The sequence below is a fragment of the Saccostrea cucullata genome, unplaced genomic scaffold (assembly GCF_032062105.1).
Source record: "Saccostrea cucullata isolate Sc308-1 unplaced genomic scaffold, CSIRO_AGI_Scuc_v1 ctg1971, whole genome shotgun sequence".
NCBI lineage: Eukaryota > Metazoa > Mollusca > Bivalvia > Ostreida > Ostreidae > Saccostrea > Saccostrea cuccullata.
The window spans coordinates 13,016-33,496 of NW_026937613.1; the positions used below are offsets into that span (position 1 = coordinate 13,016).

A 20,481-nucleotide genomic window follows, 5' to 3' on the forward strand; every position below is an offset into this window, starting at 1 on the left:
TATCGATATTCAAGAAAAATATCGTATCGAAAAATAACTTCCAATACGTATTGGACACACCGTTTTTCTTCTAATTCTGTTAAAAAGATGGGAATTCCAATCACTAAAGATTATATTTCACTTTTTTGAAATAAAACTGTTCAATGATTATATAATTTGTAAGGAAATAACACAGTTATTTTAATTATTACAAAATACAAAGAGAATTTTATTTGAACATATTGATTTTGCTGTCATTAAAAGTTTTTAATTTGAAGTGTTATTTGTAATGACAATGAGACAAGAACTTTAAAATGGGTAATAAAATACTTAATTTTTATGAAATTTATGCATTAAAATGATTTATAAACCTTTTCTGATGGATTTGTTTTAGAATCCAATATATCGCATATCGCCTTAAGAAATATTGTATCGTATCGTATCGAAATTTGTGGCTCAATACACAGCCCTAGTCTTTCATGAATATTTTTTTTTCTGCTAAGGCAGATACCTTATGTTGAAAATGAAATAGATCAGTAGGTACACCTTTATGGGATACAGTTTTCTCAAACTAATTAGAAACACGTTATAAGTGTTTAGAACTTCCTTAAAACCCACTTAAAACCTTCACTATAATCTAAAGGGCCCCAAGCTTTTACTGAGAAAAATATGCATTCACTAATAAAATTCTGAAGTATATAAACATGCATATATTATATACAAATTAGGTATAAAAAAACGTGATCTACAAAACAGAGACCTTAATAAATAGATGGGTAGAGACTGTAGAGTTAAAATTTGTATAATATAAAGCAACAATATCTAAGTTTAAACATAGACTTAGTAAACCAGCATTTGTATAAAATAAAAAAAAAAGTACATTGTACTTACATCTCTTAAATTTTCATTCAAAGTTTCTCATATCAGAAAATCAAAAATAGCCTTTGAATTTCCTTGCATCCTTGCATTAAAAAAAGGAAGAAAAAAAACATACAAGTGAATCTTGATAAAAATATATCAGGACTACCATGAATATACCCTGCAATATTTCCTTGTATAAAAAAAATTAATATTTCTGGCATGTGATATCTCTAATGACTAAGTGCCAGCTTAACTCCTGAAAGGATATTGATAAACTTTTATAAAGAAGCAATTTTAATTAAGGCCATATGATACACACTTTTTTCATAAAAGAAATTTTCAAAAGAAATTTCAAATCATAGAAAATCTACAATTTCTGAATGTTTGATAGATTTGTAATATTTATCTTTACAACTAGTATAAGTCTAAATTTACATACCAAACCATGCATTACTTTATTGTTTGTATCATCTGACCTTCAGGTTATAAAAATGTAAAAAAAAAAAAAATCTACTCAAATCTTGAATATCTAAAAAGATGATGCCAGATAAATTTGGGGGTGAGGAGTACTTCATTTGGGGCCTTATCAGGAATAACGGCCTCCTTGTTCGTGAAGATTTCCTTGTCCTTCGCGACTGAATGTCGGCCATAGATTCTCGTGTGATACAATAAAAATTCCATTAGGTACATTTCCTCTGGAGTAACGTAGTGGAAAGACACGGTGAACTCACTGCAACAATCAGGGCCCTGGATATTTAAAGAAAGAAAATCTCTTAGTCATATTTTTTCAGTAAATAAACTTATATAGGGAAACCTTTACCAGTAAGATATTTTTTCACATGAAACCGATTTTTATGTTTCAAAAAAAGGGGAAATGACAATTTTTTTTATTTTACAATAAGCAGTGAGTAATTAATCAGCATACTTTGCCATATAATTTGTTTGTTTTTTTTTTTTAATCTTTCTTACTTAGTAATAAGATTTTCAATACCCTAGAAACATAAAACACTTAATAACCACATACTAAAATTGGCAAAAAAATATTGTCTTGTATTTACCGTGTTATAGGGCCTTGAGACGTAGTAAATCTCCCCTCCTTTATGTCCATAGAAAGCCCTCTGAAAGCCAAATGGATGGAATGCTTGTCGTCCCTGTGTATCAACAGTGGAATAAATTTTTACGCCGAGGTTTCCGAAACACCTCCCGATATCCAAATCCTCGTCCTTCCCTGAGACCTCACATTTCCCGGACACCTGAAAACCTTCCTCGTTAATCATCTCCAGGGCCTTTCTATTTATAGCATATCCCGCACCCCCAGACAAATATCCCTGCTTTGTCAACAGTCTAAACTGGTGCCCCAGATAAACTGGTACATGAGATTCATGCTTGGCCAAAAGAAGGCGCAAGTTTTCCATGATAATAAATACATCATCGTCACATTTGAAAAACCAATCATAATCATTTCTATAAGTTTTGTAAATTGCTATGAGTGTTTTTACAGTTTTGTCTGTAAGGTAGCTTCTTCCCTCCTTAACATCCACCTGCATTGTGTATAAAGTAGAGCTAGGCTCGGGAGTCACAAAAATTAGTTTCGTACATCGGGCTCCCCATGTGTTGTTCACGGCTACCGCCTTTGTCTGCATGTTAGCTGGCACTGTCATGGTGTAGCAGAGAATTCTCAACTTTTTGGCTTTCTCGTCAAGATAGGACTTTTCTCTGTCAAGATCTGGAAGTACAGAAGTGTTCATATCATTTATTATACATATTAGATACTCATAAAAAGTTGAAAGAACTTAAAAAAAAATAGACTAACTTGAAATTTCTAGATTAGTGTACTTTGAATTCATTTAAAGTACCGGTGTCATATAATTTATTGAACCCGGGTTCAAAATATCACTGCGAAATATTGATCCCCCTATAAAATATTGAACCCGGGGTTCAAAATATTATGGCCATAATATATTGAGTCCCCTGCCCTTTTAACTTTACAGGGAGGGGTGGGTTCAAAATATTATGGCCATAAAATATCGAGTCCCCTGCCCTTTTAATTTTACAGAGAGGGGGGTTCAAAATATTACGGCCATAAAATATTGAGTCCCCCTGCCCTTTTAATTCATGAGGGAGGGGGTTCAAAGTATTATGGCCATAAAATATTGAACCCCCCTGTCCTTTTAATTTAAGAGGGAGTGGGGTTCAAAATATTATGGCCATAAAATATTGAACCCCCCTGTCCTTTTAATTTAAAAGGGAGGGGGGTTCAAAATATTATGGCCATAAAATATCTAGTCCCCCTACTCATTTAATTTTACAGGGAAGGGGTTCAAAATATTATGGCCATAAAATATTAAGTCCCCCTACTCATTTAATTTCACAGGGAAGGGGTTCAAAATATTATGGCCATAAAATATTGTTTCCCCCTGTCCTTTTAATTCAAGACGGAGGGGGGTCCAAAATATTATGGCCATAAAATATCGATTCCCATATCCATTTGATATTATGGCCATAAAATATCGAGTCCCCCATCCATTTAATTTTACAGGGTGCGGGGTTCAAAATATTATGGCAATAAAATATCGAGCCCCCTTCCCATTTAATTTTACAGGGAGGGGGGTTCAAAATATTATGGCCATAAAATATTGAGTCCCCCTGCCCTTTTAATTCATGAGGAAAGGGGTTCAAAGTATTATGGCCATAAAATATTGAGTCCCCCTGCCCTCTTGATTTAAGAGGGAGGGGGGTTCAAAATATTATGGCCATAAAATATTGAACCCCCCTGTCCTTTTAATTTAAGAGGGAGTGGGGTTCAAAATATTATGGCCATAAAATACACTAGACAAAATTGCTAACGCACCACTTACTATTTCTTTGTTTGTTTTAAATTTGAACGCAACAAAATCTTATTTGTATATTATTTTAATAGTTTATAATACAAAAAATAAAACATGATTTGATGCAAAGTTATTGAACAGTTGCGCTGAGCACAGTTTATGAAACATTGGTACCCCCAATTATGAGATTCACACTTCAATATCTGGTATGGCCTCCATTTGCTCGGATAACAGCTAGGCATCTTTGCCTCATTGAATTAATGTAATTATGTAAAAATCGTTGTGGCACATTGTTCCACTCATTCAAAATGTCCCTTTGTAGTTCTGCAAGATTTCATTGAGCAGGAAGTCGTCGAATTCGCCTATCCACCTCGTCCCACAAATTCTCAATTGGGTTAAGATCTGGACTACACGGCGGCCATTCTAAAACCCTGATGTTGTTCCTCTGCAGCATTTCTCTTTTCGTCCTTGCAGTATGACACGGAGCATTGTCCTGCATAAAGATCATCCCGCGATTTGCTCGCAAATGTGGTATTAGGCAAGGACGGATGATGAGATCCTGATATCTCTGAGCATTCAAATTTTGATTCACCATTATGGCCTGAGTCTTTGTATGTAAAGAAATCCCCGCCCAGATCATTACAGACCCTCCTCCAAACTGTCCCTTCTCTTTCACACAAGGTGCACTGTACCTTTCGCCTCTCCTGCGATAGACTCTCAATCTTCCATCTGAACGCTGTAAATTGAACCTTGTCTCGTCGGTAAATAAGACATTTGCCCAATCAGCACGAGTAAATCTCAAATGTCGTCTTGCCCACTGCAATCGGATCTGTCGATGTCTTTGAGTCAATACAACACCAACAAATGGCCGTCTTGCCCGCAAACCAACCTCTTTAAGCCGATTTCGCACTGTTTGCGCACTGATGTTGCGTGATGGTTACCAATGATCATCGTTGATGTTGCAACAGCTGTGATGCCTCTGTCTCTCAGGTGAGATAATGCGATGTGTCTGTCTTGTCCCCTAGTAGTTACCCGGCGCTTTGGAATTCTTGCTCGGTCCCCCACACTTCCGGTTTGCACGAATTTCCGGTACAACCTTGCAATTGATGTGTGGTGCCTATTTAACACTGTGGCTACCTAGAAAGATGTTTTTGTCATTTAATAAGCTTGCTGCATCATGTTTTAGACAATATCATCGGCAATCGTTAAATTATTTAGGTTTTAACTTACCTCTCTAAAGGAACACCCTGCAGAGACCATACCAACTGCCCTGCCACGCTCTTCTGTGGTCAAACGCCGCATAACCCGTCGGTTTTTTTTGTGAGTTTTTATGATTGCATGCAACAATAATAAGAACACAAAAAAGAAAGTAACGATTTATTCTTCCAAAAAGCGTGAGCACGATTTTTAAGCATTTCTAAAGACCAGCTACGCTTCAGTTAACATCGCATCCATTTATCCGTTTGGGCATTTAAATGTCTATTTTATAACTAAGGCCACCTATTTAAACATTAAATACATCTAAAACAAGTTTTTAGAGTATAAATTTTAATTTTTTTAGGTGGTGCGTTAGCAATTTTGTCCAGTGTATTGAACCCCCTGTCCTTTTAATTTAAGAGGGAGGTGGGTTCAAAATATTATGGCCATAAAATATTATGTCCCCCTACTCATTTAATTTCACAGGGAAGGGGTTCAAAATATTACGGCCATAAAATATTGTTTCCCCCTGTCCTTTTAATTTAAGAGGGAGGGGGTTCAAAATATTATGGCCATAAAATATCGAGTTCCCTATCCATTTGATATTATGGCCATAAAATATCGAGTCCCCCATCCATTTAATTTTACAGGGTGCAGGGTTCAAAATATTATGGCAATAAAATATCGAGCCCCCTTCCCATTTAATTTTACAGGGAGGGGGGTTCAAAATATTATGGCCATAAAATATTGAGTCCCCTGCCCTTTTAATTTTACAGAGAGGGGGGGTCAAAATATTATGGCCATAAAATATTGAGTCCCCCTGCCCTTTCAATTCATGTAGAAGGCGGTTCAAAATATTATGGCCATAAAATATTGAGTTCCCCTGCCCTCTTGATTTAAGAGGGAGGGGGGTTCAAAATATTATGGCCATAAAATATTGACCCCCCCCCCCCCTGTCCTTTTAATTTAAGAGGGAGTGGGGTTCAAAATATTATGGCCATAAAATATTGAACCCCCCTGTCCTTTTAATTTAAGGGGGAGGAGGGTTCAAAATACTATGGCCATAAAATATCTAGTCACCCTACTCATTTAATTTTACAGGGAAGGGGTTCAAAATATTATGGCCATAAAATATTAAGTCCCCCTACTCATTTAATTTTACAGGGAAGGGGTTCAAAATATTATGGCCATAAAATATTGAACCCCCCTGTCCTTTTAATTTAAGAGGGAGGGGGGTTCAAAATATTATGGCCATAAAATATCGAGTCCCCTATCCATTTCATTTTACAGGGTGGGGGGGTCAAAATATTATGGCAATAAAATATCGAGCCCCCTTCCCATTTAATTTTACAGGGAGGGAGGTTCAAAATATTATGGCCATAAAATATCGAGTCCCCTGCCCTTTTAATTTTACAGGGAGGGGGGTACAAAATATTATGGCCATAAAATATCGAGTACCATGGGAAGTTTTGATGGCTATATGATTGTGAAAACTTGCATCTTAAGAGCTAGTTTCATTTTATGCACAGAATTCCAATTAAAAATTTTTTATTTGAGAATCCAGCTATTTGAAAACAATCTTTATGAAAATGTAATGTTCCTGAATATTGCAGAAAACAGGCTTATTTGACTGCCCACAGCATAGAATCAAAATACAAGCATAGGATAGCCTTTAATCCAAAAATTAAAGCATGTTTCATGATCTTCAGAAACAATTAAATCTTTTGTTTTGTATTTTCATTTAGATTAGAGGTTGTGCTCTATATAAAATTATGAAACAAGAGGCCCATGGGCCACAATACTCACCTTGGTAACATAACCCATGCTTTTCTTCACCAGATTTTCCCCTTTTTAATACCTGTTGTTGACAATCTTAAGCCCAGGTGTCAAGATAATTTGAACAATTTAGAAAATATACTACCCAAGGATGCTTCCACATCCATGTTTCAGCTTTTCTTGCCCAATGGTTCTTGAGAAGTTTTTAAAAAAGATTTTTCCTATATATTGATGTAAAACTTGGATTACCTATTGTGGCCCCGCCCTACCCCCGAAGGGTCATGAACTGAACAATTTAGAATCTACACAATACAAGTTTCAATTTTTCTGGCCCAGTGGTTTTTGAGAAGTAGATTTTTGAATGACCCACCCTATTTTCATCTTTTCTTGATTATCTCCCCTTGCAAGGTGTCTGGGACCTTCATTTTAAAATTTTAAACTTCCATTTACCCAGGATGCTTTGTACCAAGTTTATTTAAAATTGGACCAGTGGTTTTTGAGAAGAAGTTGAAAATGTGAAAAGTTTACAGACAGACTATTAGATAGACAGACGACCGACAACAGATGATCAGAAAAGCTCAGGTGAGCTAAAAATGATTCAACTTTTGGCCAGAAACTGCCCTAGGTGGCCCTTGCTCTTTGATTGCATGGGGTCTTTATGTACACTTATTTGCTATAAATGTACTTACATATTTTATCTTTCTGCTTTACATTAAGGAAAAATCTCTTCACAATTTCCAAATATTCTGAAAAAAAAGAACATGATCGTTAGCAAAATACACAAGAAATCCTCAAAATGTGAAGGAAATCATCACTGTTTATGCATGTACAAACATTTTAAAATAAAACTCAAAGACTTAAATAACTGTATCTACATTGTAATTATATCTTGACCACTACTCTCATTAAGTTATGAGGTGTTAAAAATCAATAACTTCACCTTACATAACCTTCATACATGTATATTGTAAAATTTCATTTGAATTCATGTGAATTTGAAAAAGTGGTTATCTTAGTGCTAAAAATCCTAAGCTTATCCGTATAAAAATGAAATTTAGACTTTTTATGACCTTTGTAAACCAAGTGCAATCAAAGTTAACAGTAACAGTGTAAAGGTTTCAAAACTGCTTGTTTGACATGATGTTAGCTTTACATTGTAACCACTGGACTTTTTTGATCAGAAAAATTCATATAAGTCTTAAATTTGGCCTAGGTGATCTAAAAGTCATTACTTTTGCCATGATTTCTGAAATCTTCACATTATAAAACAACATACATTTATCTTGAGTTGTCCAGTGCTACCAATTAAGTGAATATATGGAAAGAGGAACACATTATCTTCATGGTAGAATAACACATGCTGCTATATAGAGACAGAATTCTACTGTGGAGAGAGTGAAGTCACACAAAGAGGTACAGTGGCTGGAACATTATTGTTGACAACTTACACGAACGATCACGTTACACGCACGATTCCGCATGATTAACGCACGATTAAACCTGATACACGAACGATCCTTCACGTTCACGATTCTACACGTTACTCGATCTTAAACGATTGCTAACGCAAACGCACGATTCTTCACGCAAATTAGTTCAAATTATTTAGGAATCGATATTTCGAAAACGAAATTCGGCTTTATATTGATTTTAGATTCAAAGAATTATCAATAAATATATTATATCATCGACTTTGAAAAAAAAAAAACGGAAATGAGTATTTCTGGTACTAAATACATGTAAGATTTTTTTTTTTATTATTTTAGATAATATTTAAATAATTATTTAGATAATTCTCCGACATAAGAAAACAGTTTTTTGTTCTATCAGAAGAAAGTAGTATGTGGACCGTAAAATTTGATTGAATTGGATTTCATAATATGTAGAAGGGGGGCTACGATTGGGAAAAAAATGGCAGCATGGAATGGGTTAACTTAAAAGTTATATCTACAGTGTATATGTTTTCATTACTTCAAAATGTTTATGAATCTCTAAAACATGAAAAACGACATTGCAAATTATTGTTTTACTTTAAAAATTGATTAAAAGTAAGCTACAGAGATAAACACTGTTAAACAAAACCCCGAAATCATGTGCGTGATGTGCATGTACATTCGCCGACTAAACATTTATGTAAGCTTTGAAAATATTTATTTATTTGTAAAAACATTTCTTTTTGATTACTTGAAAATTTAAAATAAAATATCTTACCACAATTAGCAGCAAACAAGAATGATCTCCAGAAAATATAGTAAAACTCTTAGTACGGTTTATCACGATAAGTCACGCTATTTGACGAGAACATAATTTTGTACGACTTACTATATTGCTTGTTTACAAGCGTAGGTTAGTTCGTTCTGCACTTCATTCTTTTTATTTGGATTAGAAAATAAAATATAAACGAAATACTTGTTTTACAGATAACATTCCGATAAAAACATACAAAACGAAATTTACACATTTCTAAACGCACGTTCACGCATGATTAGAACCGCAAACGATTGAGTCTGTTACACGCACTATCTCGCACGTTACATGAACGATCGCGCACGATGCACGAACGATTCTACACGATTGGTTTGTCAACAATAACGTTCCAGCCACTGTATATAGAGCACTCATATTGGAGCTTACACTGTATAATGAGTTCTATAAACTGAAGTACAGTCAGATTTGGTTATACTGAACAGGGATTTACCAAAAACCTGTGTATATTGCAGTCAGCATAAACATGGACATTATTTTTAATAACTACAATTCTCTATAAAATAGAGGGTTATATCACTCAAGATGCCATTTCAAAAATAAATCTGGACCATAAAAGATAATGTAATCAGGGGTGACAAAATTACTCCAATCATAGACTGAATGGGAAGAAGTGGGTGGTTTACCCACATATGGCTAATTGCAAACCTGAAAGTCTTAAGTACATGTAGCAATTCTCTATATCAGCTATATCAGCAATCAGCCTTCAAAAGATACATCTATACAACTTTACTATGAGGATTTTTTAGTGTTACAGTAGTGTATTGCTGTAATTAATCAACAGAAATATTTACAACTGTGTTAGTTTTTTGTGTGAAATTACAACTAAGAATCCATAAAGAGGCTGTTATTGAGTAAATCATTGAGATTTTAAATACAACAACATGATGCCTAGTGGTATTATTTAGGGAGATAAGCATTACCATGTGAATGAGATACAAAAGCTGAAACATATGAAAAAATAATTAAACTTCAACTCAAAGAAAAAAAAAACACAACACAATAGACATTTAAATATTCAAATACTAAAAATATGGTTTACTGAATGAATTAACTGTTACCCTTTTCCCATTTTTTTCACACTGTGATTAACATCAGACCTAATAGAAATCAGAAGTCTCTGATGAGTCTGTAGCTCTACTGGTCTAACCGTATAACAAAAGAAAAGTTACTGTAGCACTTACATTTGAAACTTTGCAACAGGCAGCAGTCAACAGAATTATGTATCTTAGTGTAGTCTACTTGTGTGCCAAATTATATTGAAATCAGATCAAAACCTTAGGAGGAGTGGCATTTTGAAAAATTGATTACAGGCAGACGGACAGCTAGACAGACAGATGACGGACACCTTACTATCGCATAAGCTCTTCTGGTCTCTGATCAGTAGAGCTGAAAATACAATCTATAATTCACTGATTAGATTTTCAGCATAAGCCGCAGTTATTGCTGTTAAATTTTTAGAAGTAGATATTGTTGGAATTTACACATTAAATAAACACAAAAAATAATAAGCAAACTCAAAATTTAGCAGCAAGCATTGCCTTTAACTGATTACAGCAATTTTAAGATAGGCCACTAGAGTTTTACCAGTAAGTACAAGTTAGTCAAACTTTAGCAAGTGCAAAAATTAGCCAAATTAGCTAAAAAATAACTTGGGCTAAAAATAAGTGTTTTTACAGATTTTTAAAGTTTTTGCCATATGAGGAATTTTACAATAGAGTCTATGTACATACTAAACTTGTATGAACTTTAAAGAGCTATGCTGAATAATACATGCATGAGTTATTGTGTTACCAATGTTTTGGTCAATGATAAATATATACTGATATACCAATATCTTGGATAAGCAGATCATGTGTGTTCCTAATTCAAATTAAATACAGTTGAACTTTGGTATCTTGAACACAGATCTTGCATGAATATCATAGATACATCATAAAGGAACTGAAGTTTGAACCATTTTAAAAAAAATTATGTTGTATTGTCTTCATCTTGAGGTCTCAAAAATATCAATTTTCCCATTAACATGCAGTTCAAGATATCAATAGATATCAATGTCTGACTGTATTTTGATGAGGATGGGGAAGCCAGAGTGGATCAGAGAATATTTGATAAATATATTTACACTCGACAAGCACTTTTCATCGAATCTTAAAACAATGCAAACTAGTGTTAATTGTAACGGAGATCCGTTACACATGTTCCCCAAACGCTCCCCACATTCCTTTTTGTGCCTTATTCCTGTAAGATTTCTTTTTTTTAGTTGCTCAGTATTGAAGGATTTGATTTAAAAATGGAAGAAGTTACAATGATATCAACTATATATCATTTAACGTTTTGCATGCACGCGCACGTTCATACATATGCAAGATGATCATGGCATGTTGGCTAAATGATTTACATATCTTTATATACTGAGAATCGAAAGAAATTAATCCAATATAAATGTTACCATTTTTCAAGTATATTATTCCTTTTGCGCATGCGCACGTACATGTATGTCCTTCATATCCTAAATTTCATACCGTTTAATTAAGAACCAAGAAAGTTACAGGCGTTTAAAGTTTCAACCAATCAGATTGCAGAACACGTGCATGCGCGTGCTTTCATGATAATTCTTATTTATCATACTGTAGATCTTTATAATGTATGACTATGTTCAAAATTTCAAAGGATTATCAGAAAAAACAAGAAAGATATTGAGACCTTAGTTTCAGCCAATCAGAGCAAAGCGCACGTGCATGCGCGTGACATCTTGCTATTTTGACCATGCCATCTTGTCTACGCTACTAATATATCCTTACATTATAAATTTCAAAAGATTTCATAAAAAAATAGAAAAGTTACGGCTATATCCATTATATAGGTCATTTCACGTGTTGCACGTGCGTGCTCTTGCAAGCACGTGCACGCAAAATGGCATGTTGACAATGTCATTTTATGTACATTTATAATATTTTTCCCGAGAAGAAAAATAATAATAATAATAATAACTAGATGCGTTCTTGTTGCTGGTGCAACAAGCAGGTCTTCCGACCGATTTTCGTTAGAATTCTATGCTACGTCATCCCATTCAGAATGTATTTTTTTCGTTTACGTTCATTTACAGCAGCCTCTCAACATACCTCATGATTATTACAAGTATTCCTCAAAATATCTCAAGAAATAGCTTTTAAAAATCAGCAGAATCTTCCATACGTGTTATAAAAGAGATAAAAGTCATTTGCAATTGAAAAAAGACATAAACAAAGAAAAAAATTTTGGAACGGCCACAGCGGGATTCGAACCCCCGACAGTAGGACAAAGTTTGGTTCGGTCATATCTTTTCAATACATGCACGCATCAAGATACTGAACACATATTTAGAATTCTCATAAGACACACTATAAACCCTGTAAATCCTAACAAAAAATATTGAAAAACAAAAAAGTTTAGAAATGGGACTTTTTGAATACACTTCCGTTAGCGACCGGAAGTGCCGACGACGACAAATAAAGGTCGTTCCCATAATGGAGTTCGATGTTCTATCACCTCAGTGAGTTTCACTTTCATATCTTAAGCTGTTCTTGAGAAAACTGCTGGACAAAATGCCTTTAAAAAAAAACAAAAATCCCCAAAAATCACGAACGGAAGTAAATATTGAAAAAATGAAAAACACGTCTGGAGATATTTTTATGATGCATCTTCCCTGCAAAAATCTTTGAAATCTGTCCACTCATAGCTGAGATATCGGCTGTACTATGAAAATAGAATAATAATAATAACTAGATGAGATCTCGTTGCGAGCAACGAGTAGGTCTTCCATTGAATTTCTAGATAAGATGAGATGTGATTTTGACTGAGATAATCGTTAAAAGAGAATGACTTTAAGTTTTCTTTTAGGAAATTTAAAATTTCTCATTTTTATCAGGGTATTCTGAACATCTTTTGTTCAATAAAGCTTATAAAAACACATCCCCTTTTTGAGACGTAAAGCATAAAAAAAAAGCATTTTGTCCCTTGCAACCCCTAATTACGTAACATATAATCAAAATTGTATCATATTTTGATACAAATCGTTATGATGAATAATTTTGCTCCAGTAATGTGGAACAAAATATTGATCATTAAAGAGTTATAGATAAAAGACTTTTGGCCCTTCTGAGCCCCTATTTTGAGGGGTCAGCCCCATTTTCTTGATATCAAATGAAAGGTCTTTTGATTTTTAAGTTTTTTTGTTCAACACTTATTCAGAGATTTCTATTCGTTGTGGAGATATGCTAAATGGAAATAATTAGGGGCCACTCCTACAAGTCCTTAATGGGGCCGTTTTACAAAAATTCAAAGTATGCATATTGTTTAGTACATTATTCTGGCCATCTTATGTTCAATATTGCTTATTAAAATATTCCCCCTTTTCGAGATATAAAGCGTCAAAGATTTGACATTCTGCCCCCTTGTGACCCCTTATTACGCAACATATGATCAAAATTGTATCATATATTGTTGCAAATCGTTAAGATAAACACTTTTGCTTCAGTAATGTATGACAAAATATTGTTCATTAGAGAGTTATAGATAAAAGACTTTTGGTCCCTCTGAGCCCTCAATTTGAGGGGTCAGCCCCTTTGTCTTGATATCAAATGAAAGGTTTTGTCATTTTTAAGAATTTTTGTTCAACACTTATTCAGAGATTTCTAATCGTTGTGCACATGTTCTAAAAGGAAATATTTAGGGGCCACTCCTACAAATCCTTAATGGGGCCGTTTTACAAAAATTCAAAGTATGCATATTGTTTAGAACATTATTCTGGCCATCTTTTGTTCAATATTGCTGATCAAAATATTCCCCCTTTTTCAGATATAAAGCGTCAAAGATTTGACATTCTGGCCCCTTGTGACACCTAATTACGTAACATATGATCAAAATTGTATCATATATTGTTGCAAATCCTTAAAATAAATACTTTTGCTTCAGTAATGTATTACAAAATCTTGATCATTAGAGAGTTATAGATAAAAGACTCTTGGCCCCTCTGAGCCCTTAATTTGAGGGATCAGCCTTTTTTTCTTGATATCAAATGAAAGGTTTTGTGATTCGGAAGATTTTTTTTAAAATACATATTCAGAGATTTCTATTCGTTGTGGAGATATGCTAAATGGAAATATTTAGGGGTCACTCCTACAAGTCCTTAATGGAGCCGTTTTACAAAAATTCAAAGTATGCATATTGTTTAGAACATTATTCTGGCCATCTTTTGTTCAATATTGCTTATCAAAATATTCCCCCTTTTCGAGATATAAAGCGTCAAAGATTTGACATTCTGGCCCCTTGTGACCCCTATTTACGTAACATATGATCAAAATTGTATCATATATTGTTGCAAATCCTTAAGATAAATACTTTTGCTTCAGTAATGTATTACAAAATCTTGATCATTAGAGAATTATACATAAAAGACTTTTGGCCCCTCTGTGCCCTTTATTTGAGGGGTCAGCCTTTTTTTCTTGAGATCAAATGAAAGGTCTTGTGATGTTGAAGATTTTTTGTTCAATACTTATTCAGAGATTTCTATTCGTCGTGGAGATATGCTAAATGGAAATATTTAGGGGTCACTCCTACAAGTCCTTAATGGGGCCGTTTTACAAAAATTCAAAGTATGCATATTGTTTAGAACATTATTCTGGCCATCTTTTGTTCAATATTGCTTATCAAAATATTCCCCCTTTTCGAGATATAAAGCGTCAAAGTTTTGACATTCTGGCCCCTTGTGACCCCTATTTACGTAACATATGATCAAAATTGTATCATATATTGTTGCAAATCTTTAAGATAAATACTTTTGCTTCAGTAATGTATTAGAAAATCTTGATCATTAGAGAGTTATAGATAAAAGACTCTTGGCCCCTCTGAGTCCTTAATTTGAGGGATCAGCCTTTTTTTCTTGAGATCAAATGAAAGGTCTTGTGATTTGGAAGATTTTTTGTTCAATACTTATTCAGAGATTTCTATTCGTTGTGGAGATATGCTAAATGGAAATATTTAGGGGTCACTCCTACAAGTCCTTAATGGGGCCGTTTTACAAAAATTCAAAGTATGCATATTGTTTAGAACATTATTCTGGCCATCTTTTGTTCAATATTGCTTATCAAAATATTCCACCTTTTCGAGATATAAAGCGTTTAAGATTTGACATTCTGACCCCTTGTGACCCCTAATTACGCAAGATATGCTTAAAAGTTTGTAATATATTGTTGCAAATGGTCTAAAATTAAAAAATATCGAAAAATCAAACAGAAAAAATGATAAAATTTTTTGGTCACACGGGGGATCGAACCCGGGTCGCCCGCGTGACAATCCAACGCGCTAACCATTTAGCCAATGGGATCGCCACTTCGCGTTTTTAAATGCAAATATCTCGAGATTGGCTTTTTCGATTTTCAAACAAATTACATATTTGGTTTCTACAAGAGGGTCTCTATTCACATCAAAAACAAAAATATTAAAAAATAAAAGTTGAAAAATTGCGTTTTTTAAATTCACTTCCGGTAGCGACCGGAAGTATTGATGACACACGGAAAGGTGATTCTGCAAAGCTATAAGTCATAAACTATCATCTCAAATAAGTCTCCTGTTCATATCTTGAGCAGTTTTCGCTAATAAGTTCAGACAAAATTGCATTTTAAAATCAGGAAATTTTAGATAACTCACGACCGGAAGTGACGTCATCAACAAAAAAAATTTCCAATAAAGTTCAGATCAGTACCTATCAGATGTGAAAGTTTCATGTCTTGAGAATCGGCCCAGTAGTTTACGAGAAATCGCGTGCACAAAATCGGTAAGAATAGGGAAAAAGAAACCGAAGAATAACAAGAAGGTCTTCCGTTGGAGACGGAAGACCTTAATAATAAAAAACAGAAGGAAAACAATAAGGTCTTCCGAAGGAAGTCGGAAGACCTTAATAAGAAACAGAGTAAAAACAATATGTTCCCAAACTTCGTTTGGGGAACATAACTATTGAAATATATGTCATAACACTATCCATGAAAGAAAAATATCATCGATCGAACAAAAATAACTACTTACTTAAGGTTTCTTTGTTATCTTCTTCTAGAAAACCTGTAAATTATTCAAATAAACAAACTTCATCACAAATAATTTGTATAAACAGTTGAATGTAATGTTTAACTCTAAAATAGGAGAGATATCTTTATCTAAGGGCTAGCTTTTTTCCCTCATTTTTTAAAAAAATTTTATTTTTCTTGTTTTAGTGGTGTAAACCAAATTCTGATGCCTCAAAACTTAAAATAATTTTTTTTTAAAGAAATGTTTTCTCCAGGCAACATATTCAATTAGAGTAGCTAGTGTACACTTAAATATAAGTAAACAATGAAATATGCAGCCATAAAACTGCAAAAGGATGCAATACCTGAATTACAATTAAACATACAATCTTCTGATCTGAAGTGACTTATTTACACATACCTTTGTATATAAGGAAGATAAAAATGAATGAGGCTAGCAGGCCTCCTATTTTTGACTGTGGTAAGTCACGAAGAGGGTTTTTGCACCTTATCATCATTCTAAAAATGGAGAAAAAAAATTCATAAAACATTCTTTCTTCAAGTGTACATTGCACTCTCACTACTGCTGTGTCCAAAACATAAAGTCCTCACTGTAACTGAGCCTTATTTTTCTTACATGTTGTATTTTTTTCTATACATTTATTGCATGACCGTGAGGGAAATATGAAGATTTATTCAGCAAAGAAAAATTAATTTCCTTTGAGGGCTTTGCCCCAGTTGAATGCAATATATTTCTTGGCTGAATAAATCTTCATGTTTCCTCAACATTCATGCAATAAATTATTTATTATACTGAAACAAATAAAACATAAAAAATATGGTACATAATCTTTCAATCCTAGCTACACCACTCTCAAATTCACTTTCAATTTAAATGTAAAATTTCTGAAAGCTTTGGACACAGTACACACTGATAAAACAATTTGTGACGTGAACCAGGCTATTGTGGTGTCATCTACTTTTGGAGTCTTTGATCGTGAGTAATAAATATTGTTGAAAAATGCACTACGTATCTGAGGAGGTTAAATATGATGAAAGGCATGCTGACGACAGGGAAATATAAAGTTTTATGGCCTGGTCATGTGATAACCTAGAATCAATCAGATGATGTGTTGAATAGAATCATCATAGGAGGTGAAATATAATACCTCAATAGATAATAAATTTTAGAGAAGTAAGATTTAAAATTGTATCTCTTGACATGCATGGTTATACTGTAAACCTGATTACCAGTACACAGTGTTGAAGCTATGTCATTTACATGTAGGTATTATACAAATATGGTGAATGAAAACTTTGATGGATTTAAGTCAATTTTTTTCAATACTGTATACAGCGTTATTTTCACCCCGACTTATTTTAGCCCTTTCACACTAACAAACAATTTTGCCCCGTTTAAAGTTTGCCCAGTCATAGCTTTGTTTAAGAATTCATATTGTACTTTTTGAATTCGCCCCGTTTTAAATTCCCCCAGATGAGGGTAGGGCGAAGGGAGCGAAAATAAAACGGGGGCGAAAATTTCCCTGTATACAGTATATTCACATCTGTCATGTAAGTTTCTAATCTGAGTAATCTAAAGAACATGTGTGCTCTGGCTCCCTTCTTTCCATAATTAACTTTTGTATTAAGTCTCACCTGCAAAGTTTCATCTATTTATGTGCATTGGACATATCTCTTTTCTTTTTTCTCAATCAAAACAGTGAAGTTGAATGCCAAGCAACATTTTTTTTTGTTCTCCATGGTTCATCTTGCATGGTCATAAAAATAAAAATAAATAATTAATTAACACAATCTTGATGAGGATTTCATATGGGAAAACAGATGATTTAGGGAGACCCATATGGACCTGGAAAAGATCAATAGAAGTACTGACAAGAAAGTTAACATTTACAGAGACTTTTGTGTGTTGAGCTACCGGTATCTCCCTATAGAGTACAGTCAAGTTAAAACATGTTAATCTATCTTTGTATTTAACAAAACAATTTAATTAACACCCCCTTTGTATAAATAATTACATTAAATAAAAAAATAAAGCATTCAAAGATTGTTTATCATGTTATTCAGCTGATGACTGACTTATTGCAGTGAATTCGGTATAACATCTTTTTTTTTTTAAGATTAATCATGAAAAGCAATGAAGAGTGTCGAAAAATTGATGTTATATCCTTAGGATCCTGTATTCAGACTTACAGGGTACCCTAGCTGCAGAACTGTAGCTCTCCGAAAAAATATATTGACAGACAAGAGAGCTATAGTGCCACCCATTGTAAAAACTGTATATCTATGGTGCACAAAAAAGTGTGCTGTTTCTCAATTTATATCTCCATGTTTTTAAGCTATCATCTCCAAATGGTATTAGCCGGGTTGTCCAAACATATTCTTTCACTGTTTCCACAACAAAACATTCCCTCCTGGTCCTGGAACCATTGAAAAAAATTTCTATTTATACAGTCATTTTGGTTTAAAAGATATAATTCGGTCCAACATGCTTCGAGCAGATGTCAACTACGAGAGTACTTGATAAATGTCTTTTTACGATTGAGGTAAGAAATTAAGAAATTTGAAGAATTAATCCAGACTTTAGCACAAATTTTTGTGCACAATAAGGCCAAGCTTAAAAAAAATCATTGTTTGCAGTTGCCGACCTATAATTTTTAGACTGGGTCGGTAGGTAGGCATTTTTTTTTTGAAAAAAATTGGATTTTTGTTAGATAACAAATAAAAGAGGTTTTCAGACATACTAGATATGAATAAGCCCAACTCTTGTTATAAACCACTGATTGAAAAAAAACAAGAGTCAAAATTTGAAAATGAAACAGTTTCAATATTATGAAAAATTGAAAAAAAAATTTTTTAAAATTACGAAATGGCTAAAAAAAAGTTTGTGTCGGGTGCATTTTCAGTGGGTCGATAGGCAACTGCAAACAAACTTATTTTTATTTCAGGCCTAATCAATATACAGTTTTTACAATGGGTGGCACTCTGGTCTGTAAATATATATTTTTTCCACAGAGATACGGTTCTGCAGCTAGGCGTACCCATGGTTTGAATAATTTTAATTCATACATGTACAATGTATGGCTGGCAATTTGCTAGGCCTACCAGATTCAGATGACAGAAAAAATTGGGCTATTAAATGCTTGGTACAATGACGACTTCATATTAAAAGATTAACAGGTCCAGTACAATCACTAGATTTAGCTACGTAGGTAGAATTACCTACGTAGCTTTATTAACCTACCTCAGGTAGCTTTATTTAGCTATTTCAAGGTAAGTTTTCAAAAGTTTTCTTTTTATGAAAAAGAGACAAAAAATCGCAGTTAAATGACTATTATTCTTTATACGAGGGAGGCTTAAAAAAACAATTCAAAGCAGAGATAGTTTAAACATTGCTGCGTTCGGTCAATTTAGAGCAAAACGTGTAATTCCATTGTTTGGTTATCTGACCATACGGTGAGGTGCGGTGAGGCATGACTGAGTATGATTACTTCACATAGTGCTAAATAATTACAGACCTATTATCGTGTTAATCGGAACTGGACTTCTTTGTCATTTCATTCAAGGAGTAACTGTTTTAACTGTCATACATAGCCCCAAAACTTTCAGAACTTTGATTGCAATTGTGCAGAAAAAGACATTTCTTCAAGAGGGAATTTTTCATGAATTGTTTTCAGATGAGTTCAAAGTTGAAAATGATCACTGCATCAAAATGATATTTTCTGCACACCCTGAGAAAAATGCTTTTTTATAAAAATAAATTGATTTGGTAGCTAAATCAAGCTACCTCAGGTAGGTAAATAAAGCTATGTAGGTAAATCAAGCTACGTAGCTAAATCTAGTGATTGTACTGGACCTGATTAAGGATTACAAAGTTAGTTTTTTTAGTTGTCGTGGTTACGAGCAGCTCAGCTCGAGTTGAGTTGACTATATAAAAATGACGATATTGCCAAGATTCTCATAACTTACGCCTTCATTGTATAACTTAATTGTACACTCATACAATATCTGAGAGAGAGAGAGAGAGAGAGAGAGAGAGAGAGAGAGAGAGAGAGAGAGAGAGAGAGAGAGAGAGAGAGAGAGAGAGAGAGAGAGAGAGAGAGAGAGAGAGAGATTTTGTCTTTCACACTGCGAAATAACGTTACATCTTCCTTCTTTCATTTTCATCGATTTTCCGGAAGTGGGTGGATGCTAGTCAATTTGTTCTTAAAATAACTCGATTCCAGTTTCTGCTAGTTGTTTCCCAACAAACCCTTCGTGTGATCTATACACTGCATACAGAAGATTTTTTATGCTATGCCATTTTATGCGGTGACCATGATCTGTCTTTAGCTTTTCTCCATAATCAATGAATTTAAGCATAATTCAAACACAGGGCATAGAGTCATTTTGAGTTTGAAAATAAAAAAGAACACTATCCAGTGTTATCCCCACTAACCATGCTAATGTCGCTTACAACGAAGAGTATCAGACACTGACAGACAGTCTAGAGCACAGGTTCTTGGGGACGGGAC

At 33.9% G+C, this 20,481-nt stretch overlaps 1 protein-coding gene across 1 annotated transcript; it reads right to left on the bottom strand.

The window, feature by feature from the left end:
- Positions 1 to 241: 241 nt before the first annotated feature.
- On the bottom strand, positions 242 to 19,967 carry LOC134248491 (glycoprotein-N-acetylgalactosamine 3-beta-galactosyltransferase 1-like). Its single transcript, XM_062730884.1, has 7 exons — positions 19,937 to 19,967; positions 17,606 to 17,717; positions 16,371 to 16,468; positions 15,972 to 16,004; positions 7,331 to 7,387; positions 1,899 to 2,566; positions 242 to 1,587 (listed from the first exon to the last, which is right to left on the bottom strand). The coding sequence occupies exons 2-7, from the start codon at positions 17,617 to 17,619 to the stop codon at positions 1,351 to 1,353; spliced, it is 1,107 nt and encodes a 368-aa protein (XP_062586868.1). The 5' UTR covers positions 17,620 to 17,717; positions 19,937 to 19,967; the 3' UTR covers positions 242 to 1,350.
- Between the last annotated feature and the right edge of the window lie 514 nt (positions 19,968 to 20,481).